The sequence below is a fragment of the Lepidochelys kempii genome, chromosome 7, assembly GCF_965140285.1.
Source record: "Lepidochelys kempii isolate rLepKem1 chromosome 7, rLepKem1.hap1, whole genome shotgun sequence".
Lineage (NCBI taxonomy): Eukaryota > Metazoa > Chordata > Testudines > Cheloniidae > Lepidochelys > Lepidochelys kempii.
Genome location: NC_136386.1, coordinates 52,198,509 through 52,223,346, shown reverse-complemented (window position 1 = coordinate 52,223,346; position 24,838 = coordinate 52,198,509). Strand labels below are relative to the sequence as shown.

General features: G+C 46.6%; 1 protein-coding gene across 4 annotated transcripts in view; it reads right to left on the bottom strand.

Moving 5' to 3' along the window:
- The window catches only part of FANCD2 (FA complementation group D2), a 188,493-nt gene that overhangs the window by 7,982 nt on the left and 155,673 nt on the right, over positions 1-24,838 (bottom strand). For 2 of the 4 annotated variants that reach the window (XM_073352718.1, XM_073352719.2), the window contains exons 37-42: positions 20,625-20,718; positions 18,997-19,068; positions 13,468-13,725; positions 11,651-11,689; positions 10,798-10,872; positions 6,460-6,534 (exon numbers count right to left, since the gene is read on the bottom strand). In XM_073352718.1, the coding sequence (XP_073208819.1) occupies positions 6,460-6,534; positions 10,798-10,872; positions 11,651-11,689; positions 13,468-13,725; positions 18,997-19,068; positions 20,625-20,718 (613 nt within the window). The remainder of the gene's footprint in view (positions 1-6,459; positions 6,535-10,797; positions 10,873-11,650; positions 11,690-13,467; positions 13,726-18,996; positions 19,069-20,624; positions 20,719-24,838) is intronic. The other 2 variants (XM_073352721.2, XM_073352722.1) reach the window with 2 other exon arrangements.

Sequence of the window (24,838 nt, the reverse complement as noted above, 5' to 3'; positions counted from 1 at the left end):
TCACCAACAACCACATACCACACAACAGAACCACTAACCCAGGAACTTATCCTTGCAACAAAGCCCGTTGCCAACTGTGCCCACATATCTATTCAGGGGACACCATCACAGGGCCTAATAACATCAGCCACACTATCAGAGGCTCGTTCACCTGCACATCCACCAATGTGATATATGCCATCATGTGCCAGCAATGCCCCTCTGCCATGTACATTGGTCAAACTGGACAGTCTCTACGTAAAAGAATAAATGGACACAAATCAGATATCAAGAATTATAACATTCATAAACCAGTCGGAGAACACTTCAATCTCTCTGGTCACGCGATCACAGACATGAAGGTCGCTATCTTAAAACAAAAAAACTTCAAATCCAGACTCCAGCGAGAAACTGCTGAATTGGAATTCATTTGCAAATTGGATACTATTAATTCAGGCTTAAATAGAGACTTGGAGTGGCTAAGTCATTATGCAAGGTAGCCTGTTTCCTCTTGTTTTTTCCTACCCCCCCCCCCCCAGATGTTCTGGTTTAACTTGGATTTTAACTTGAAGAGTGGTCAGTTTGGATGAGCTATTACCAGCAGGAGAGTGAGTTTGTGTGTGCATGGGGGTGGGGGGGATGTGAGAACCTGGATTTGTGCAGGAAATAGCCCAGCCTGATTGTCATGCACATTGTGTAAAGAGTTGTCACTTTGGATGGGCTATCACCAGCAGGAGAGTGAATTTGTGTGGGGGGGTGGAGGGTGAGAAAACCTGGATTTGTGCTGGAAATCACTTTAGATAAGCTATTACCAGCAGGACAGTGGGGTGGGAATAGGTATTGTTTCATATTCTCTGAGTATATATAAAGCCTGCTGCAGTTTCCACGATATGCATCTGAGGAAGTGAGCTGTAGCTCACGAAAGCTTATGCTCTAATAAATTGGTTAGTCTCTAAGGTGCCACAAGTCCTCCTTTTCTTTTTGCGAATACAGACTAACACGGCTGTTACTCTGAAACCTGTCTTAATGGACAATGGATCTTGGAAGGTTGCAATCCACGTAAGAAGTCTACATGACGATGTTCAAGGTAGCGTGTGAACCATGGCTGCTACCTGTAAGTTCTGAGTCATGCATGGACATGTGACTTGCCCATGTGACTCCAAAACTCCATCTTGTAGCTGGAATTCTACAGAGGGGAAGGGAGGGGTATCCACCCGCAAGAGAAAGTCTACTTAAACCTCTGGGAGACCCCTCCATTTTGTCTTCAGCTGGCTCAAGAGATAGCCTCTCCACCCCCAAGGATACCTGAAAGAAACTGTAACAAAGGACAGTAACTACAGGGGGGGTGAGTGATTGCTGGACCCAGACTAGAAGACTAGTCTGTAAAAGGAAGCTTACGGGAAAGCCTCTGAGGGTGAAGTTTTTTTCTGTATTCAGTTTTCTTACTGTATTAGGCATAGACTTGGGGGTTTTATTTTATTTTACTTGGTAATTCACTTTGTTCTGTCTGTTACTACTTGGAACCACTTAAATCCTACTTTCTGTATTTAATAAAATCACTTTTTACTTATTAACCCAGAGTACATATTAATACCTGGGGGCTGGGAGTCAAACAGCTGTGCATATCTCTCTATCAGTGTTATAGAGGGCTAACAATTTATGAGTTTGTCCTGTATAAGCTTTATACAGGGTAAAACGGATTTATTTGGGGTTTGGACCCCATTGGGAGTTGGGCATCTGAGTGTTAAAGACAGGAACACTTCTTAAGCTGCTTTCAATTAAGCCTACAGCTGTTAGGGGACGTGGTTCAGACCTGGGTCTGGGTTTGCAGCAGGCTAGCGGGTCTGGCTCAAACCAGGCAGGGCACTGAAGTCCCAAGCTGGCAGGGCAGGAAAGCAGGGGCAGAAGTAGTCTTGGCACATCAGTTGGCAGCCCCAAGGGGGTTTCTGTGATCCAGCCCATCACATTCTTGCGCTGCTGATGTGCAGCTGATCAATAGCTGAGTTAGGGAGCGATCTGGATCTTTCAATGCTTGAAGGTGGCTGCTGCCACAATCAGCAGCTTGGAGGATACCTAGGAGGCTGTGCATAATGAATAAACCTACAGTGAGAAGGAATGGGAGAAGCAGCTAGCCTAGGTCCTGGAATCCCAGTGCAAAACCTCATGGTGGCAGGCAATATAGTCTGCAATCTTAATATACTAAAATCTCTTTCCAAGGCAAGATAGTGATAGAAAGGTAAGGGAAGTGTAATTTGATTCATAAAAATCTACCGAATCATAATTTCAATAGTGCCATCCTCTGTGGCATGGCAGGGGGAACTTGCTGCCCCATCCACCTGGCTCCCAGTTCCAGGTCCTCAAGTTCGTTGAAATTTTGATAATACAATGTTGTTGGGAATGGGTCGAGCTGGTATCATTGAAAGCCCCTTCTCCCACGAGCACAATGGTACTAAACATGACAAACCTAGAACAATTCCATAGATAGATATTGGAGAAAATGTTTAAAAAATCAACATTTTATGAAAGCATAGTTGAACACAGGCATGCCAAACATGCAGCCCTCACAAGATAAGCTGTGTCCCTTGACTGCCAGTCTGTGTTATCAGTTAATGCTCAAAACAGGACACCTGATTCGTTTTTTTTTAATGTTACAGATGACTATCAATGGAAAGAGTGCTTCAAGCTGATTTGCCATCATCAGCAAAAAAGCGGTTCAGTGATATTGATTATCAGCTTTGTTTATTATGCCAAGAGTGGTACCAAGGCACGGGGTAAGACATCAGTATCAGGCCAGAAATTACTGGAATCCATCCCCAAACAGTACGCACACAGCTACATAACATACATTACATAACATAATTAATTATACCCCAAACTAATTTATTACAAAATCCTTGTTCTTACTTTGGTCTTAATCATTTTTAGGCATCAATGGGGAGACAAAGACTACCAACTAGCAGCTGAATCTTTGGAGAATACCACCATGGGTGGACCGGGCTAAACACATTTGGTGGCACCTTACATGCTATAAGAAGTGGGCCCATAAAATGAATTTGGAAGGTTGGTGATGAAGCACATTGACCATCAGAAAAAAGTTGAAGGTGCTGGGACAAGTGCCAGCTGTGGCATGCATTTCGAGAAGAACACCTGCTTCTTCTTCAGTAAGCTGGAAGTCATCCCCTTAAGCACAGTTTCAACACTTGAGAGAGGTATGAAACTATATGAAGCAGTCACTCTTAGAGAGAACACTGATAACACTGGTTATCACATTGAGTGCTACACCAAGAATGCATGTAATATGTTGTGTCAAAAGGTAAACACAACAGAACCAAATATTGATTGTACTACTGCAAACTGAGACTCAGCTGGAGTTCATACATTGCTTCACAGAGGCTCTAGTGGATGGGAAAGTGGTGGTGATGTCTGAAGCAGAGGCTATGAGCAGAGAAATATGTACTTTGAATGGGACTGAAGAGGAGCAAATGCTTAGCAGAAAGGCTCTTAAAGCACTTACTGAAGATGAACCGCAGGATATGGACATAGTTTTTAGCAATCCTATCCACTGAAATGAATCACAGAGCATATCCTTAAAAGCTGCAAAAGAAGTGGCACTATCAAAAGTGGAAGAAAGCACTAATCTCAACTGTAATATGAAGACACAGTTTGTAGCTGCAAAATTTTCACAGAAAAGCATTTTGTCCAGTACCTGGACATTTCAGGGATCCATAGCTGATGCCAAACCTGAAAAAAATAACACTGTGTGACATGTACTACTACTACTTTAAGTTTCAGAGTAACAGCCGTGTTAGTCTGTATTCGCAAAAAGAAAAGGAGGACTTGTGGCACCTTAGAGACTAACCAATTTATTTGAGCATAAGCTTTTGTGAGCTACAGCTCGCTTCATCAGATGCATACTGTGGAAAGTGTAGAAGATCTTTTTATATACACACAAAGCATGAAAAAATACCTCCTCCCACCAAAAAAAAACCTTACAACAAAAAAACTTCAAATCCAGACTCCAGCGAGAAACTGTTGAATTGGAATTCATTTGCAAATTGGATACAATTAACTTAGGTTTGAATAGACACTGGGAGTGGCTAAGTCATTATGCAAGGTAACCTATTTCCCCTTGTTTTTTCCTATCCCCCCAGACGTTCTTGTTAAACCCTGGATTTGTGCTGGAAATGGCCCACCTTGATTATCATACACACTGTAAGGAGAGTGGTCACTTTAGATAAGCTATTACCAGCAGAAGAGTGGGTTGGTTTGTGTGTGTGTGGGGGGGCGTGGGTGAGAAAACCTGGATTTGTGCTGGAAATGGCCCAACTTGATTATCATACACATTGTAAGGAGAGTGATCACTTTAGATAAGCTATTACCAGCAGGAGAGTGGGGTGGGAGGAGGTATTTTTTCATGCTTTGTGTGTATATAAAAAGATCTTCTACACTTTCCACAGTATGCATCCGATGAAGCGAGCTGTAGCTCACGAAAGCTTATGCTCAAATAAATTGGTTAGTCTCTAAGGTGCCACAAGTACTCCTTTTCTTTTTACTACTTTAAGTGGTGCTTTGGTGGTTGCAGTGATTTCAGCAGCAGCAAGTATGACAGTAAGCAAGCAGAGCACAAGGCTGCTATTTTACTGCAAAGCCTCATGTATGAGTGCTTGAGTGAAACAGCTTTCCAACACATACACGACAACCATGAGGCATATGCATAATCTACCATTTCAAGTGGCTGTCGGTTTAATAATTCATTCCAAAACATCCAGCAAATTCCTCAAGCAGCTTTTGCACAGCAGCTTTTGACTGCTCCACTGACTACTACAAAGTTCTCTGCCTGGAGACTGCAGCTGCAAACAGAGTTCTTTGCCTCTTGGAACCGAATGAACGTTCCCCTAAACCTCATCAAGGGTAGGTGTATATTTTGTGCTGTGGATAACTTAGACTTCCTTGAAGGTACAGGAGATAGCAAAAGTACTCTTCATGCTGCTGTGATGGTTTGCTATCAGGAATGTATTAATGGGGAGCAGTCCCAGGCTCAGGTGCTGTCAGAAACATTTTTCAATCACTCAGACCATTAAATGCCACTGCACTGCCAGGTTTCCAAACCCTTTCAGGGTGTGACACCACTGGAAGGTTGGTTGGAAATGCCAAATTATCATATTGGAAGGCATTGGATTCAGCCTCCATAGACTCTCTCCTCACTCTGAGGGTGCTCAGAATGGATGAAGCAGTAACTGACGCGATCATAAATGCACTGGAGGCGTTGATATGCTGAGTTTATCATTTGAAAATCAACATTATGACACTTGTGGAGCTATGTTGGTGGATGTTTGCCAAGAAGCAGACAACAGGAGAAAAATTACCACCAACAAGGGGTGCATTTATACCTGCTACCAAGAGGGCAAATTATCAAGCAGTGAAATGGCTCCAGGATGATTGAGTGCATCCAAAACTACCCTTCCTTGTCAGGAATGGATGGGTCTTGGAGGATGGATTGATCACACTTGTGTGTGAAATACTATGCGCTCCCGAATCAATCCTTCAGCTAATCAAATGCTCGTGTGCAAAGACCAGATGCTCATCACCCTGAAAATGTTTGGCCAGCAGCCTGCCATGTACCGAGATGTGCGAATGCGGCACCGACAAGGATCAGTGTGAGACTGTGTCTAGCAGTGGTGCCCTAGACGGAGACAACACAGATGACGACTTTGATGAATAAATGTTTTCAGTCCTAAATGCCAAGTCTAACTTCCCTAGAATTACCAAAGAGCAGTGTCTTTTTTATATAAGCCATGCATCCCTGTGTTAAAGTATAATTAAACAACCGCTGATTTTTAAACTTTTTTCTTGCATATATATCATAAAAGGCCTTGTTCTACATTTGTCATGTTTGGTACTATTGTGTTTGTGGGAGAAAGGGCTTTTGAGTGATACCCAACTCAACCCATTTCTGACGACATCGTATCAGCAATATTTCTACCAACTGGAGGACCTGGAGCTGGGGAGGACTGTTGTGGGGAGTGAGTCCCCCTTGCCAGGCCACAGAGGATGAGACCGTTGAATTTATGATTCTGTAGATTTTTATAAATCAAATGACCCTCCCTTACATTTATATCATTAACTTGCCCACAGAATTACATACTCTCCCAGACTAATGGGCCTGGACAACAGAGGAGGCCAAGCAGATGAGTAAACCTGGGAAGCATATCCCCTGGGACAGCTGGCAAGGGAGCGCAGAACAATTTGCAGGCGTCCGTCTGTGCTTATTAAACCCAGAGCAGCTTTGCTGTCAGGACACTTCAACCATGACAGGAGCTTTATACTGGTCACATTCCTGTGAAGAGGAGTCCTGTGTGGGACCCCTGGAGACACCATGTGAGGGTGCAGTGGTGACAGACAGACACACAGAGAAATCAACGTAGATTTGTAAGGCCTTGTGAATACAAAAGCTAGTGCTGAGTCTAGAGTCTCCCTTACCTTTGAATGGCCACACATGTGATGAAGTTGTCTGGTGCTCAGCTGCAAAGTTTTCAGCAAACTCTGCACGTCTTCCTGTAATAAAAAGGACCACCTGGGTCACTGGTACTGTATTTTCAAATCCATAAGAATTTGCTACCCATCACAAAGGATAACTTGGAAGCAAGACTATCAGCTCTCCTATTCATCCTACCAGTGCTACAGAGATATAAAGACATACGCTCTGCCCACTCCACAGAAAATACCCAACAAGTTAAGACATGGCAGCCATAAGGGAGCTGAACTCTGCATAGTCTCATAACCAACAAGAGAATGTGCTCACCAGACATGTATCATGGACACCACTCTGTTCCACAGCTCTGCAAAACAGCCAAGTCAAGCCAGACATTTTGAACTGAATCTGTTCTCTATTCTCTAGCACAGAACCCTGCACCTATAGGGTCAAAGTGCCTTGGGGCCGGGGAAATCAACTTTTCACAAGCAGCTTTACCCACTGGCTGAAATGTGATAGCAGTCATAGAGCAGCCAGCCCCATATTGCAGCCCAGGCAGCAACAACATGTGGTCTGTAATGCCCCCACCAAGCTGAGAGACAGAGACCAACATCTTCAAAAGTTTGTGTGGCCACAAGCAGCAATTTGGGGCCTGTCTAGAGACTCTAGTGAGGACTGTGCCTAAAGATCTTCAAAGCTGGCATTTGAGCACACTCACACTGTCCAAGTGCTCTGAGACTTGAGCTCTTCAAAGGGGTGGGGGGTCTCAGAGATGGCAGCCCAGGAGAGAGCAAGAGAAAGCACGCTCCTGCCTCCAGAAGCAAGGGGGCAGAGCTACCTAGTTCTCTGTAGCCTGGGAAGGACACTCCAGGAGAAGCGTTTAATCGGGCACATTCAGGCTGATGTCAGATGAGTTTGGTTTGTTAGCACTTATCACAAACATGCTCCCTCCTTCCAAAGACTGCTCAGAGACTGGCAGGTCAGACACCACATTCAGCGTGGTCACACTGGAAACATCAATGTTTTGGCGCCCAAATGATTTTTATATGCATTTGGGCTGCATCTCAGCCCCAGTCATGATACCTTGAAAGCCTCAAATTCTAGGCAACTATGGAACTGTCTCAGAGTAACAGCCATGTTAGTCTGTATTCGCAAAAAGAAAAGGAGTACTTGTGGCACCTTAGAGACCAACCAATTTATCTGAGCATAAGCTTTCGTGAGCTACAGCTCACTTCATCGGATGCATACTGTGGAAACCGCAGAAGACAGGGTGGGAGGAGGTATTGTTTCATGGTCTCTGTGTATATAATGTCTTCTGCAGTTTCCACAGTATGCATCCGATGAAGTGAGCTGTAGCTCACGAAAGCTTATGCTCAGATAAATTGGTTAGTCTCTAAGGTGCCACAAGTACTCCCTTTCTTTTTATGGAACTGTCAACATACTTTTTCCAGTGGGCCAGACAGTCATGTTGCAGACCACAATATGTGAACAAGTCATTTTCAGTCAAACTCTCAACTACTCTGAGGCACCCTCCTAGTTCAGCAAGAATCTCCAGCAAGGGGTGGCCAACCCTCTGCCACACTGGGTATGACCCAATGGTTTTAGGGCATCAGCCACACCACTAAACCTCACCGTCAGAGTCTGGGGATGGAGGCAAGAGAGAGGAGCAGCAGCAGGTAGGAGGACTGCTGCCAGCACCCTAAGGCCAGCGGCCTAAGGCCAGCGGCCTAATGATCTCCCACAGCAGAGCTGCTTAGTGGTGCTGTTTGATGTGGTACAGAAGGAGCCAGCCAGGGCTGATTGAGGAAGTGCGGTTGTGGCTCCACTATTAGCCAGTGTTTTGGCACCAAAACAACAAGCTCCAGCTGTTCCCGTACTCCGCGAATGTGGTGTCCCAGCAATCAGTTTCCAGCCAGAGGATTCTGTGTGTGTGAAAAAAGGCCTGGCCTGGAGATGTTAAGAGTAACAAGAAGGGTTTCTTCAGGTACGTTAGCAACAAGAAGAAAGTCAAGGAAAGCGTGGGCCCCTTACTGAATGAGGGAGGCAACCTAGTGACAGAGGATGTGGAAAAAGCTAATGTACTCAATGCTTTTTTTGCCTCTGTCTTCACGAACAAGGTCAGCTCCCAGACTGCTGCACTGGGCAGCACAGCATGGGGAGGAGGTGACCAGCCCTCTGTGGAGGAAGAAGTGGTTCGGGACTATTTAGAAAAGTTGGACGAGCACAAGTCCTTGGGGCCGGATGTGCTGCATCCGAGAGTGCTAAAGGAGTTGGCGGATGTGATTGCAGAGCCATTGGCCATTATCTTTGAAAACTCATGGCCATCGGGGGAAGTCCCGGACGACTGGAAAAAGGCTAATGTAGTGCCCATCTTTAAAAAAGAGAAGGAGGAGGATCCTAGGAACTACAGGCCAGTCAGCCTCACCTCAGTCCCTGGAAAAATCATGGAGCAGGTCCTCAAGGAATCAATTCTGAAGCACTTAGAGGAGAGGAAAGTGATCAGGAACAGTCAGCATGGATTCACCAAGGGCAAGTCATGCCTGACTAATCCAATTGCCTTCTGTGACAAGATAACTGGCTCTGTGGATCAGGAGAAAGTGGTGGACTTGTTGTTCCTTGACTTTAGCAAAGCTTTTGACATGGTCTCCCACAGTATTCTTGCCAGCAAGTTAAAGAAGTATGGGCTGGATGAATGGACTAATAAGGTGGATAGAAAGTTGGCTAGATTGTCGGGCTCAACGGGTAGTGATCAATGGCTCCATGTCTAGTTGGCAGCCGGTATCAAGTAGAGTGCCCCAAGGGTCAGTCCTAGGGCCGGTTTTCTTCAATATCTTCATAAATGATCTGGAGGATGGTGTGGATTGCACCCTCAGCAAGTTATGGAGATGACACTAAACTGGGAAGAGAGGTAGAAACGCTGGAGGGTAGGATAGGATACAGAGGGCCCTAGACAAATTAGAGGATTGAGCCAAAAAGAAATCTGATGAGGTTCAACAAGGACAAGTGCAGAGTCCCGTACTTACGACGGAAGAATCCCATGCACCGCTACAGACTAGGGATTGAGTGGCTAGGCAGCAGTTGGGCAGAAAAGGACCTAGGGGTTACACTGGATGAGAAACTGGATGTGCGTCAACAGTGTGCTGTTGTTGCCAAGAAGGCCAATGGCATTTTGGAATGTATATGTAGGGGCATTGCCAGCAGATTGAGGGACGCGATCGTTCCCCTCTATTCGACATTGGTGAGGCCTCATCTGGAGTACTGTGTCCAGTTTTGGGCCCCACACTACAAGAAGGATGTGGAAAAATTGGAAAGAGTCCAGCGGAGGGCAACAAAAATGATTAGGGGACTGGAACACATGACTTATGAGGAGAGGCTGAGGGAACTAGGATTGTTTAGTCTGCGGAAGAGAAGAATGAGGCAGGATTTGATAGCTGTTTTCAACTACCTGAAAGGGGGTTCCAAAGAGGATGGATCTACACTGTTCTCAGTGGTAACAGATGACAGAACAAGGAGTAATGGTCTCAAGTTGCAGTGGGGGAGGTTTAGGTTAGATATGAGGAAAAACTTTTTCACTAGGAGGGTGGTGAAACACTGGAATGCTTTACGTAGGGAGGTGGTGGAATCTCCTTCCTTAGATATTTTTAAGGTCAGGCTTGACAAAGCCCTGGCTGGGATGATTTAGTTGGGGATTGGCCCTGCTTTGAGCAGGAGGTTGGACTAGATGACCTCCTGAGGTCCCTTCCAACCCTGATATTCTATGATTCTATGATTACTCTCCACTCTAGCAGACATAGGCCAAGAGACAGAGATCCATACCATGAGATTTGTGACATCCAGCTTCTAATATTGTAGTGCTTGGTACCTGAGAATGAAATCAGGCACTGAAAAACTCCACCTGGCACAGACTGCCACCTACTGACCTACCAACAGCGCTCTGCTACCCTGTTCATTTCACTGGCTACTCACCAGCTTGCATGCATGTCTTCTAGCCCGCTGTTTGATCTGGTGGGCTGGAGGACATGACATAAGTCATCTCAAACCTGCCTATTGAGTGTATTTATCCATCACTTGTAACCAAAGTTCACAAATGAGAGGCTTGCTTTAATCCCAGTTATGTTTAGATGACCGCACAGCTGAAGTGATGAAGATGGCTTTTCTCAAGTCTGCATTGGCTAGGAGGCTGCAACCATTATTTTTGGATGTAGACTATGTAAATGTGATCCATGCTTTTGTCCTCTCAAGATTGGACTCCTGCAATACACTCAAGAAGCCAGCTGCTGCATTCTGCTCTTACTTCAGCTTCCAAATGGATTTCAGGCAAGTCTCTGTGCCTCTGAAATTCTTACCCTGTGCTTTTTAAAGCTGTAATCCAAGAGAGGCATGGCAAGCTTCAAGAAGGCTTCCACAAAGAGGCGGCCATACTGTGAATGCAGAAGGATGATAAGTAAACACATCACACACTTTTTCTTATTGCATTTGGCTATTCTACCAACCAAACTCTAAATTCTTCTTTGAATGAGCCAAGGGCAATTCCACCTTAGCAAGGAGTTCAGGTAAACAGGGAAAGGTTCCTCCTCTCTTTTAGGGCATTCTCTTCTAAAGGTCCATCACAGATCTCTCCTGCTTAAGGGCTAGATTTGGATCTCCATATCCTATGAGGAGTCTCACTGGAATCCAATTGCAAACAAGTCTGGTAGCTTTAGAGGCAGGGACATTTCCTTTTGCTAGTGATTAAAGTTCCTGGCATGCACAGGGACTATACCATATCACTAGGAATATAAAATGAAACAATAATAATAAGTACACAGCAATGAAGCAGCCAGTCTGTGAGGTCCTGGAAAGGGGAGGGCCATGTAGGGGAACACACTGCTGCCTTCTGGGCTCAGTGTGAAAGCTGCCTGCAGCTGTTCTGTGAGCCCTCACTGTACTTGTTGTGTTATGTGTAGGATTCCATAGGCAGCAGAGGCTGGGGAAGTACCAGCAGTGGAGCTCCAATGGAGTCACGCTGTTAGGCATTCTGGGCACAAATGAGGGCAGAGTCCAAGAGCCGGTGCACTTGGGCATGAGATAGAGGCAGATCTGCTGCCTGACCTAATAGAGAAGAGGAACTCTGTAACCGCTCCCCACCCCACCGAGGGAACAATTCCTGAAAGACCAAAATCAGGCTGCCATTCTCTGCAATCTTGAGTTCTCACTTACCTTCAGGCAGATACTGAGCACAGGCCTGCTGTCAAACACCTGCTCGGAGAAAACGAGAGAGCCAGTTCAGGGGGAAGGAACAGTGAGAACAAGAGCAAACAGGTAAGAACTAGCACTTAGCTGATGGTATCCCCAGTGTTAGGGGTAACACTGGGAAGCCAGGCTCAGCTGGAACCCATTCCCAGATCTAAGTGTGGGGGAGTGGAGGTCTTGTGTGACTAGTGTGGGGAGCTGGATGCATATTCATGTGGATAGAAAACAGTGGGGTGTGCAAGGTACGGTGGGGGTGTAGGGGGTACATCAGTGTGACAGAAAAGAGGAAGAGAGAATGATATTTCAACCAAGCCTAAAGAAAAGAAATCATCATTGGATGAAAAGTGCTGTCCAAGGCTCAGAAACTGGCTAGGAAATAAAGAGTTTCAGTGGTCAGTTTTCATCATGGTGAAAAGGTTAACATCTGGAGTACCAAGGTACGGTGCTAAAAGGGATGTTTACTAATCTACAAAGGGAGGGGAGTAGGGAGGTGGTGACATTGGCAGATGACAAAATTATTTAGGCAAGTCTGCAGTTCCTCAGAGTTTTCTCCAGTCCTGAGACCTAACCCAGCTAGGGGACTGGACAACAGGACAACATATAAAATTCAGTATTGATAAGTGCAAAGAAATGCTCTTGGGAAGGAATAATTTTAAACTATTCATATACCTTGCGGGGTTCTAAATTAACTGCATCCATTCTGCTCAATGTGCAACTGCAATCAAAAATCAAACAACATGTTGGGATGCAGAAGGAATGGGACAGAGAATGACTGGCAAGCTTGCAAAGGTTGTAAACTCAACGGCATTTCTGTGTCTTTCTGCCTAGAACACAATAACTTTTGAACGATGAATCGGCTCAAAATTCCAGGGAACGTTTTAGGAGTCAATGACCAGAACCCTACTGATTTGAGGGAAAACTATAAGGGGAAAAATGGAGGAACACACCAAGCCCTTGACATCTGTTTAGCACAGCCACAGCTTCAATTGGCTATCAAACAACTAGTTGATGGTACGCACTAACACCAATATCCTTACTCACCCTCCCAGTACAATTCAACATGTTGATACACCGACAATTTTATCTCCCAGGCAAATAACAGTGTTGGTGAGGAAGGAGATGTGAGGGGACTGGGAGCGTGCACACACAGCCCCTGGCATGGGGGAGAGAATGGGGGATCCTCATATGGAGGAGGGGGAATGGGAGAAGACAGAATCTCTGGTAGAGAGGGAGACTGGGGAACCCTGGTATGGGGGAAAGGGGAAAACACAGAGTGCCTGCCATGGGCAGGCAAGGAAGAAATGGAGGACATGGAGGGAATGAGAGTGAACACAGGGCATCTGGCATGAGGAAGAATGTGGAACTGTTGAAGAAAGGAATGGGGAGCAACAAACCTCTGACATGGGATGAGTGTGAAATATGGGGCACACAGAACTCTTGGCAGGCGGGAAATTAGGGGGAGTTGCATGTAACATCTATAATAGAAGGGATGAGATGGGAGGTTGGCACACAGGAGCTTGTGGGGTGAATGGAGGAAAGCAAGGAGCTTCTGGAATGTGCTCAGCTCACACTAGCTACAAAGTGAGCGAACATTCACACAGAAAATATAACACCACAGTTCTATACACCAAGAGTATATCTTCCTCTGGGATGCTAGTTCTGGTCACCCCATCTCAGAACAGAGATAGCAGAATGGGGTTCACAGACAGGCAACAAGAATGGTTGGGGGTATGGAAAGAATTCACATATGCAGAGAGACTGAAAAGGTATACTGACTATGTCACCTCAAGACAGGATACAGAGGTAAAGTTTCTAGACACCATGAATGACATGACATCTGTTAAGTACATCAGAAGCAGGAAGCCGGTCAAACAGTCAGTGGGGCCACTAGACGATTGAGGTGGTAAAGGAGCACTCAAGGAAGATAAGGCCTTTGCAGAAAAGCTACATGAATTCTTTGCATCAGTCTTCACGGCAGAGGATGAGAGGGAGGTTCCCACACTTGAGCCATTCTTTTTGGGTGACAAATCTGAGGAACCATCCTAGATGGAGGTGTCAAAAGAGGAGGTTTTGGAACAAACTGAAAGTTAAACAGTAATAAATCACCAGGAACAGATGGTATTCACCCAAGAGTTGTGAAAGAACTCAAATAAGAAATTGCAGAACTACTAAGTGCACTATGTTTCAGAGTGGTAGCCGTGTTAGTCTGTATCAGTAAAAAGAATGAGGAGTACTTGTGGCACCTTAGAGACTAACAAATTTATTAGGGCATAAGCTTTCGTGGGCTAAAGCCCACTTCATCAGATGCCTGCAGTGGAAAATACAGTAGGAAGATATATATATATATACACACACACACACAGAGAACATGAAAAAATGGGTGTTGCCATACCAACTCTAATGATACTAATCAATTAAGGTGGACTATTATCAGCAGGAGAAAAAAAAACTTTTGTAGTGATAATCAGGATGGCCCACTTCAAACAGTTGACAAGAAGGTATGAGTAACAGTAGGGGAAAAATTAGCATGGGGAAATAGTTTTTACTTTGTGTAATGATCCATCCACTCCCAGTCTTTATTCAAGCCTAAATTAATGGTGTCCAGTTTCCAAATTAATTCCAGATTTGCAGTTTCTCATTGGAGTCTGTTTTTGAAGTTTTTTGTTTGTTTTTTTTTTTTTTTTAAGGATTGCAACTTTTAGGTCTGTAATTGAGTGACCAGGGAGGTTGAAGTGTTCTCCGACTGGTTTTTGAACGTTATAATTCTTGACGTCTGATTTGTGTCCATTTATTCTTTTGCGTAGAGACTGTCCGGTTTGGCCAATGTACATGGCAGAGGGGCATTGCTGGCACATGATGGCATATATCACATTGGTGGATGTGCAGGTGAACGAGCCTCTGATAGTGTGGCTGATGTGATTAGGTCCTATGATGGTGTCCCCTGAATAGATATGTGGACAGAGTTGGCAACGGGCTTTGTTGCAAGGATAGGTTCCTCGGTTAGTGTTTTTGTTGTGTGGTGTGTGGTTGCTGGTGAGTATTTGCTTCAGGTTGGGGGGCTGTCTGTAAGGACTGGCCTGTCTCCCAAGATCTGTGAGAGTGAGGGATCGTCCTTCAGGATAGGTTGTAGATCCTTGATGATGCATTGGAGAGGTTTTAGTTGGCTGAGGGTGATGGCTAGTGGCGTTCTGTTACTTTCTTGGTTGGGCCTGTCCTGTAGTAGGTGACTTCTGGGTACTCTTCTTGCTCTGTCAATCTGTTTCTTCACTTCCGCAGGTGGGTACTGTAGTTGTAAGAATGCTTGATAGAGATCTTGTAGGTGTTTGTCTCTGTCTGAGGGATTGGAGCAAATGCGGCTGTATCGTAGAGCTTGGCTGTAGACAATGGATTGTGTGGTGTGGTCTGGGTGAAAGCTGGAGGCATGTAGGTAGGAATAGCAGTCAGTAGGTTTCCGGTATAGGGTGGTGTTTATGTGACCATCGCTTATTAGCACCGTAGTGTCCAGGAAGTGGATCTCTTGTGTGGCTGGTCCAGGCTGAGGTTGATGGTGGGATGGAAATAGTTGAAATCATGGTGGAATTCCTCAAGGGCTTCTTTTCCATGGGTCCAGATGATGAAGATGTCATCAATATAGCGCAAGTAGAGTAGGGGCATTAGGGGACGAGAGCTGAGGAAGCGTTGTTCTAAGTCAGCCATAAAAATGTTGGCATACTGTGGAGCCATGCGGGTACCCATAGCAGTGCAGCTGATTTGAAGGCATACATTGTCCCCAAATGTGAAATAGTTATGGGTGAGGACAAAGTCACAAAGTTCAGCCACCAGGTTTGCCGTGACATTATCGGGGATACTGTTCCCAATGGCTTGTAGTCCATCTTTGTGTGGAATGTTGGTGTAGAGGGCTTCTACATCCATAGTGGCCAGGATGGTGTTTTCAGGAAGATCACCGATGGATTGTCGTTTCCTCAGGAAGTCAGTGCAACCATACACCACACCACAGAACCACTAACTCAGGAACCTATCCTTGCAACAAAGCCCGTTGCCAACTCTGTCCACATGTCTATTCAGGGGACACCATGATAGGGCCTAATCACATCAGGCACACTATCAGAGGCTCGTTCACCTGCACATCTACCAATGTGATATATGCCATCATGTGCCAGCAATGCCCCTCTGCCATGTACATTGGTCAAACTGGACAGTCTCTACGTAAAAGAAAAAATGGACACAAATCAGATATCAAGAATTATAACGTTCATAAACCAGTCGGAGAACACTTCAATCTCTCTGGTCACTCGATCTCTGACCTAAAAGTCGCGATATTACAACAAAAAGACTTCAAAAACAGCCTCCAACGAGAGACTGCTGAATTGGAATTAATTTGCAAACTGGATACAAATAACTCCGGCTTGAATAGAGACTGGGAGTGGATGAGTCATTACACAAAGTAAAACAATTTCCCCATGTTTATTCCCCTCCACTGTTCCTCAGACGTTCTTGTTAACTGCTGGAAATGGCCCACCTTGATTATCACTACAAAAGGTTTTCTTTCCCTCACCCCCCTGCTCTTCTGCTGGTAATAGCTCATCTTAAGTGATCACTCTCCTTACAGTGTGTATGATAACACCCATTTTTTCATGTTCTGTGTGTATATAAATCTGCTCACTGTATTTTCCACTGAATGCATCCGATGAAGTGAGCTGTAGCTCACAAAAGCTTATGCTCAAATAAATTGGTTAGTCTCTAAGGTGCCACAAGTACTCCTTTTCTTTTTACTATTTCTTTTGTTTATCATTTTTACAGTGCAAATATTTGTAATAAAAAAATATACACTTTGATTTCAGTTACAAAACAGAATACAATATATATAAAAATGTAGAAGAACATCCAAAATATTTAGTAGATTTCAACTGTTATTCTATTATTTAACAGTGCAATTAATCGTGATTCATTATTCTGAGTTAACTGTGATTAATTGACAACCCTAAAATTAAGCACTGTGTGCAAAAAGAACGGAAGCTACATTTTCATGTAAAGTCAACAGGCAAAACAGGTTGTGGGGGGATGTGAACTCAAGATGCCGCCACCACACTGAAGAACAAACTACAGGAATGCCTTTCAAAAGTCTACTGGACTATAACAGGGGGTGCAAAGACAAGACCCTATTATCCATTTCACTGTGGACCACCCTTGTAGGAGTGGGATGATTCATGAAGGAATGGATCCTGGATTGACTGAAAACCAGCAAGCTCTGTAGAAAGACTTTGTGGGTAAGAAAATGCTTTAGTCAAGGTTGTAACTTGGTAAGTTTTAGTTTCCAGAAAGCATGTCATTCTCTTATTTTATTTATAACTATTTCTGTTTCCATTATTCTTACTCAATACTTACTTGAATCTGTTCTTTGTGAATAAATTTATATTTGTTTTCACCATAAATTGATTACAGTGCTGTGTTGCTCTAAAGGACCTGATTCTGAATTGTAACCTTCTAGCTCTGTGTTCACTGTCTCTTTGGGGACAACTTACCTGGTAATTACTGAACGTGTCCAGTGACTGGGGTTGGATACTACAGAGGGACGCTTCTCAGGAGTTTGGGGACTGGGGTACACAAAGTGTTGTGTAAGGCAAAGTCCTGAATTTATCTGGGTGGTGAACTGGTACATAGTTTAACACCAGCAAGTCTCTCTCTTGCTGAAATTGGTGGGTAGCACAGTGATCTACACAGTGGACACTCTAAGAAAATGTCACAGAAGGGTTGGAAGGACTTTGTTTTCTCTCTAATGCTTTCACTTTAAGAATAAATTTGCTTGTTTAGAAAGAACTGGGTGGTAACTTATAACTGCGGTCAATTACACTGTTTATAGCAGGGGTGGGCAAACTACGTACCATGGGCCAAATCCAGCTTGTCAGAGCTTTGAATCTGGCCTGCGGGATTGCTACTGCCGTGACACTGCTCGGCTAAGTTAGGCTCCCTGTCTGCCCTGGCCCTGCGCCGCTCCCGGAAGCAGCCAGCACCACATCCCTGCAGCCCTTGGTGTGGAGGGGGGGAGAGGGCTCTGCATGCTGCCCTCACCTGCAAGCACCGCCCCCCACAGCTCACATTGGCCAGGAATGGGGAACCGCGGCCAATGGGAGCTTCGGGGGAGGTACCCACAGGTGAGGGCAGCGCGTGGAGCCCTCTGCCCCCCGCTCCCCCAGGTATGTAGTGCCGGCCGCTTCCGGGAGGGGAGCAGCACGGGACCAGGGCAGGCAAGGAGCCTGCCTTAGCCCTGCTGCGTGCCGCTGCCACCCCGGAGCCACTCAAGGTAAGCAGCGCTGGGCTGGAGCCCACACCCTGAACCCCTCCTGCACCCCAACACCCTGCCCTGAGCCCCCTGCCACACCCCTCCTGCACCCCAACCCCTTGCCCTGAGCCCCCTCCCGCACTCCGCACCCCCTCCTGCACCCCAACCCCCTGCCCTGAGCCCCCTCGTACACCCCGCACCCCTCCTGTGCCCCAACCCCTTACCCTCAGCCCCTTCCTGCACACTGCAGCCCCTCCCGCACCCCAACCCCCTACCCCAGCCCTACATTCATGGCCCTGCATGCTATTTCCCCACCCAGATGTGGTCCTCAGGCCAAAAAGTTTGCCCACCCCTGGTTTATAGCCTCTGAGGAGAAAGCAAAGTGCAGACGCTGTCCGGTTTAGACAGTCTGGCTTGCTGGGGAATTCACAGTGTAGGCAGGGATCTGTGCAGCCTGAAAAGCCCTAGTCAAGATGGAGAGAGATGTGGGTCTCAGCCCAAGAAAGGTGACAGTTGAGGAGCCAGGAGCCTAAAAAGTGGTTGCCCTTGCTGGACCACAGAGAAGGAATGCAATTCTCCTAAACTGTGACAATTAGCAGGAAGTGTCCCTGGAGTCAGGTTATCCTAGAATTGCCTACGGCAGGTTTCTAGATCTGCCTCTGAAGCAGCTAACACTGGTCTCTGTCCGAGTCAGGAGACTGCACTGAGTGGACGAAGAGTCAGATACCGTTGGATAATTCCTGTGTTCCTGTCCTTCTCCAGGGCCTCTCTGCTTCCTCCTTTCTTTGTCTGTATTATTTGTCCATACAAAAAACTATGCTACTAGAATGCTAAGGCTACAAGAGTGAGGATGTGCCAAAGTGAAGGTTGAATGTGCCACCCCATGAGTACACACTGCAGTTGGCTCTGATTACACGATCACAGACCATTTCTCCAAAATAGTGTAAGTCACATTGTTTTCCTTGCATGCTCAGGCATCGATGGGTGGGACTCTGCTGGGAAGGTGAAAGGAAGGAAAGATGAATGTGCTCACCTTGACCAAGTTAACAAGGATATGGAAATCCCGCACCGCCATGTTCCAGTGCAGCAGCTTCTCTAGCTGTACCTGGGGAGTGACAACACAGTAATCCAGTCCTGTTGTCCACACAGAGCCATTGCATTTCCCTTCATATTACTGGATGCTACTACAGTATGCACTGTGCCTGCACACAGAGGGTAAAGAGCCCAGATCCTGCCAGAGCCTGAGGATCACTGCTGTGCAAAGGGGAAGGGACATGTTTGAGAAACAGTGTTTGAGATCCTACATCTTAAAAGACTCCACAAACATTTACCCGTGAAAGTCAAAATCATTCAGTAGCCATTCCAGCTTTCCTCACCTGCCAGATTTATACTCTCTCCATCTGATAAATGTATCTTTCTATTCACCCTGGAAACAGCCGGGGAGAAACCACTTCCCAGCTCACGAGCAGAGTCCACAGTCACACATTCAGCCATGTGGCCGTTCAGACATCAACCTGCCCCCACATCATTTGCTAGAACTACTAGATAAGTTTGTTGCCCATGAAAACACAGAAGACAATGTCTGGAAAGAAGCAAGCTCCACCAGTGCCCAGGCCCATAAAATGACTGGGAATTAATCATGTACAATCCACCTACTTGATCCCAACATATGCTCCCTATTCAAAAATTCCTTCTTACTCCTAGGTGGGTGCAGGACCTATCTATTCCACTTAATTTTACTAAGTTTAGTCCTGTTTTCTGGCAATGCATGTTTTCAAAGATTCTGAGGCCAGAAGGGACACTGTGATTATTCAGTCTGACCTCCTGTATAACATAGGCCAGAGAACTGCCCCAAAATAATTCCTAGAGCAGATATTTCAGAAAAACAGTCAATCTAGATACAAATTCCATGGTTAATTACTCTCACTCTTAAAAATGTATGCCTTATTTCAAGCCTAAATTTGTCTAGTTTCAACTTCCAGCCATTGGACTGTGTTACACCTTTTTCTGACTGACTGAAGAGCCCATTATTAAATATTTGTTTCCCATGTACATACTTATGGATTGTAATGCAGTCACCCCTTAGCCTTCTCTTTGTTACATTAAATATATTGAGCTCCTTGAGTCTACCATTATAAGGCAGGTTTTCTAACCCTTTAATCATTCTTGTGACACTTCTCTGAACCCTCTCTAATTTATCAACAACATTATTGAACTGTGAGTACCAGAACAGGATGCATTATTCCAGCAATGGTTTGCATCAATACCAAAGAGAAAGGTAAAATAACCTCTCTACTCCTATTCATGACTCCCCTATTTCTGCATTCTAGGATCATATTAGCTCACAGTGGACCTCATGTTCAACTGATTATCCCTAAATCCTTTTCAGAGTCACTGCTTCCCAGTATATAGTCCCCCACCCTGTAAGTATGGCCTACATTCTTTGTTGCTGGGTTAATGGGGAATTTGGCCAGGGTACCAGCTAGCTATTAAGCAGTTTGGTAGACTGCCATACTCAAAAGGTTATTTTGTGTGTCTGTGTTTCGGCTACCTGCCAGGACATCATTGTTAAGACACTATTACTGTAGCATTTTCCTGCAGTTTCCTGGCTTGTGTTTTGTAAATCCCTGCTGGAGATCTCAGATGTGTTTGCTGGCCTACCTCACTTGAGTCCGATGGTTTCCCAGCAGGAATGCTTCTCACTGAATTCTCCAGCTGAGCCATCATCACTTGGAAGAAAACCGGAAATGTCTGCCTGGAGAGAAAAGAGCCAAGAGCCCATTAAAGACTTATGGGCAGCTGTTTGTGCATCTGGTTCGGGTGCTTGTTAGGGGCTTATTCCTTCACCCGCTCACTTCCCTGGTCCTTCTCGCATGAACAGAGAGCAACAATACCCAAAGTCCAAAGGTGCAAACAATTCAATGTTTGGGGTGAACTTCCAGCAAGCAATGATTCCAGTTTCCTTCCTTAGTGTCCCCCTTCCCAGCTCTGACACCACAGAGCCTTACACCTGTGTCCCTGTTCCCATTCACCCCTTTAGCAAAACATGATTCCAATTTCCTCCCCCTTAGCAAAACATGATTCCAATTCCCCCACCCCCATTCCCCCGCTTTCTTCCTGATTGACTGCAGACTATATAGTAAAACCTGAGTTCTGCTTAGCTATACCTTAACCAAAAATTTTACTGAAATTTAACTAACTAATCCTAACATATTGTAACATGTTTCAGGGTATGTCTACACTACGGAATAAGGTCGAATTTATAGAAGTCAGTTTTTTAGAAATCGGTTTTATATATTCGAGTGTGTGTTTCCCCACAGAAAATGCTCTAAGTGCATTAACTCGGCGGAGTGCTTCCACAGTACCGAGGCTAGAGTTGACTTCCGGAACGTTGCACTGTGGGTAGCTATCCCACAGTTCCCGCAGTCTCCGCTGCCCATTGGAATTCTGGGTTGAGATCCCAACGCCTGATGGGGCTAAAACATTGTCGCGGGTGGTTCTGGGTACATATCGTCAGGCCCCCGTTCCCTCCCTCCCTCCGTGAAAGCAAGGGCAGACAATCGTTTTGCGCCTTTTTTCCTGAGTTACCTGTGCAGATGCCATACCATGGCAAGCATGGAGCCCGCTCAGATAACTGTCACCGTATGTCTCCTGGGTGCTGGCAGACGCGGTACGGCATTGTTACACAGTAGCAGCAACCCATTGCCTTCTGGCAGCAGACGGTGCAAGACGACTGGTAGCCGTCATCGTCGTGTCCGAGGTGCTCCTGGCCATGTCGGCTGGGAGCGCCTGGGCAGACATGGGCGCAGGGACTAAATTTGGAGTGACTTGACCAGGTCATTCTCTTTAGTCCTGCAGTCAGTCCTATTGAACCGTCTTATGGTGAGCAGGCAGGCAATACGGATTGCTAGCAGTTGTACTGTACCATCTTCTGCCGGGCAGACAAGAGATGAGGATGGCTAGCACTCGTATTGTACCATCTTCTGCTGGACAGGCAAGAGATGAGGATGGCTAGCAGTCGTACTGTACCATCTTCTGCCGAGCAGCCATGAGATGTGGATGGCATGCAGTCCTTCTGCACCGTCTGCTGCCAGCCAAAGATGTAAAAGATAGATGGAGTGGATCAAAACAAGAAATAGATCAGCTTTGTTTTGTACTCATTTGCCTCCTCCCCAGTCTAGGGGACTCATTCCTCTAGGTCACACTGCAGTCACTCACAGGGAAGGTGCAGTGAGGTAAATCTAGCCATGTATCAATCAGAGGCCAGACTAACCTCCTTGTTCCAATAAGAAAAATAACTTAGGTGCACCATTTCCTATTGGAACCCTCCGTGAAGTCCTGCCTGAAATACTCCTTGATGTAAAGCCACCCCCTTTGTTGATTTCAGCTCCCTGAAGCCAACCCTGTAAGCCATGTCATCAGTCGCCCCTCCCTCCGTCAGAGCAACGGCAGACAATCGTTCCGCGCCTTTTTTCTGTGTGGACGCCATACCAAGGCAAGCATGGAGGCCGCTCAGCTCACTTTGGCAATTAGGAGCACATTAAACACCACACGCATTATCCAGCAGTATATGCAGCACCAGAACCTGGCAAAGCAATACCGGGCGAGGAGGTGATGTCAGCGCGGTCATGTGAGTGATCAGGACATGGACACAGATTTCTCTGAAAGCATGGGCCCTGCCAATGCATGCATCATGTTGCTAATGGGGCAGGTTCATGCTGTGGAACGCCGATTCTGGGCTCAGGAAACAAGCACAGACTGGTGGGACTGCATAGTGTTGCAGGTCTGGGACGATTCCCAGTGGCTGCGAAACTTTCGCATGCGTAAGGGCACTTTCATGGAACTTTGTGACTTGCTTTCCCCCGCCCTGAGGCGCATGAATACCAAGATGAGAGCAGCCCTCACAGTTGAGAAGCAAGTGGCGATAGCCCTGTGGAAGCTTGCAACGCCAGACAGCTACCGGTCAGTTGGGAATCAATTTGGAGTGGGCAAATCTACTGTTGGGGCTGCTGTGATGCAAGTAGCCCATGCAATCAAAGATCTGCTGATATCAAGGGTAGTGACCCTGGGAAATGTGCAGGTCATAGTGGATGGCTTTGCTGCAATGGGATTCCCTAACTGTGGTGGGGCCATAGACGGAACCCATATCCCTATCTTAGCACCGGAGCACCAAGCCGGCAAGTACATAAACCTCAAGGGGTACTTTTCAATAGTGCTGCAAGCACTGGTGGATCACAAGGGACATTTCACCAACATCAACGTGGGATGGCCGGGAAAGGTACATGACGCTCGCATCTTCAGGAACTCTGGTCTATTTCAAAAGCTGCAGGAAGGGACTTTATTCCCAGACCAGAAAATAACTGTTGGGGATGTTGAAATGCCTATATGTATCCTTGGGGATCCAGCCTACCCCTTAATGCCATGGCTCATGAAGCCGTACACAGGCAGCCTGGACAGTAGTCAGGAGCTGTTCAACTACAGGCTGAGCAAGTGCAGAATGGTGGTAGAATGTGCATTTGGATGTTTAAAGGTGCGCTGGCGCAGTTTACTGACTCGGTTAGACCTCAGCGAAACCAATATTCCCACTGTTATTACTGCTTGCTGTGTGCTCCACAATATCTGTGAGAGTAAGGGGGAGATGTTTATGGCGGGGTGGGAGGTTGAGGCAAATCACCTGGCTGCTGGTTACGCGCAGCCAGACACCAGGGCGGTTAGAAGAGCACAGGAGGGCGCGGTACGCATCAGAGAAGCTTTGAAAACCAGTTTCATGACTGGCCAGGCTACGGTGTGAAAGTTCTGTTTGTTTCTCCTTGATGAAACTCCCCGCCCCAGTCACTGGAGAGACGTTGTGATCAGCGGCCCACTGGGAGAACCTTGACCATTTTGCCAGGTAGGCCTGATGCATGGAGGGCCTCCTGCATTCCAGGAGGACTCGCTGGACACCCTCGGAGCAGGTCCCCTCCTCGTGGCCTAGCCATTGAGCAACCATGTTGTGAGGTGGAGGCAACCTTGGTCCCGAGAGAGAAGGTCTGGGCGGGTTGGCAGCGGCCACGGGGGGGCAATGGACAGGCTCGTAAGAGTCTCATACCAGTGCTGCCTGGGCCATGCCGGGGCGATCATGAGGATGCGAGCCCTGTCTGTCTTTACTTTTTCCAGGACCTTGTTGATCAGCGGAATTGGGGAAAAAGCATATAGAAGCTGACCCAACTAGGACAGAAGGAAGCCGTCGGAAATTGCCCCCTTTCCCAGGCCCTTCCTGGAGCCAAACCGAGGGCACCGGCACTTGTCTGTAACGGCTGCTCCACGAACAGCTCTGTCGGGCCAATCCGCGACAGCCGATTGCTGGCGATCTACGCCTGGGGCTGCGGGAGCAGTGCCCTGTTGGGGACCTCAACTGGGACGAAGAGCATGAGCGGCATTGACATCGGTACCGTGAGGGGCTACGGTGGCTTCTTGGAGTCAACAACCTCTGGTGCCATCAGTCCCAGTCCCAGTCCCAGTGGGCCATGCTCTGACCTCGAGGACTGCACTCTCGATGCAGAGAGGTGCCTCAAATCCCTTCTGCTCAGCACCCAGCCAGACAATCTAGTGGGGTCGACGGGGACTGGTGCGGACTGTGAGCAGGGTGGTCACTCTGCGGAGAACGGTGTCAGGAACCTTCCCTCGACTGTGAGCAGTACCGCCCAGGTGGTGACTGTGGCAGTCCGAGTGCTGGCTTGTCTCTGGAACTGGGAGCTGCTGGGGTCCATGCAGTCAGTACCGGGAGAGACTTTACGTATCGAGCCGCCTGCAGGGTCTCCTGCATAGAGGGCACCCATACGTGGCCACTGGAGTCCGCAGAGGGCGTCTCGGAGTGGGCTGGGCTACTCCGCTCT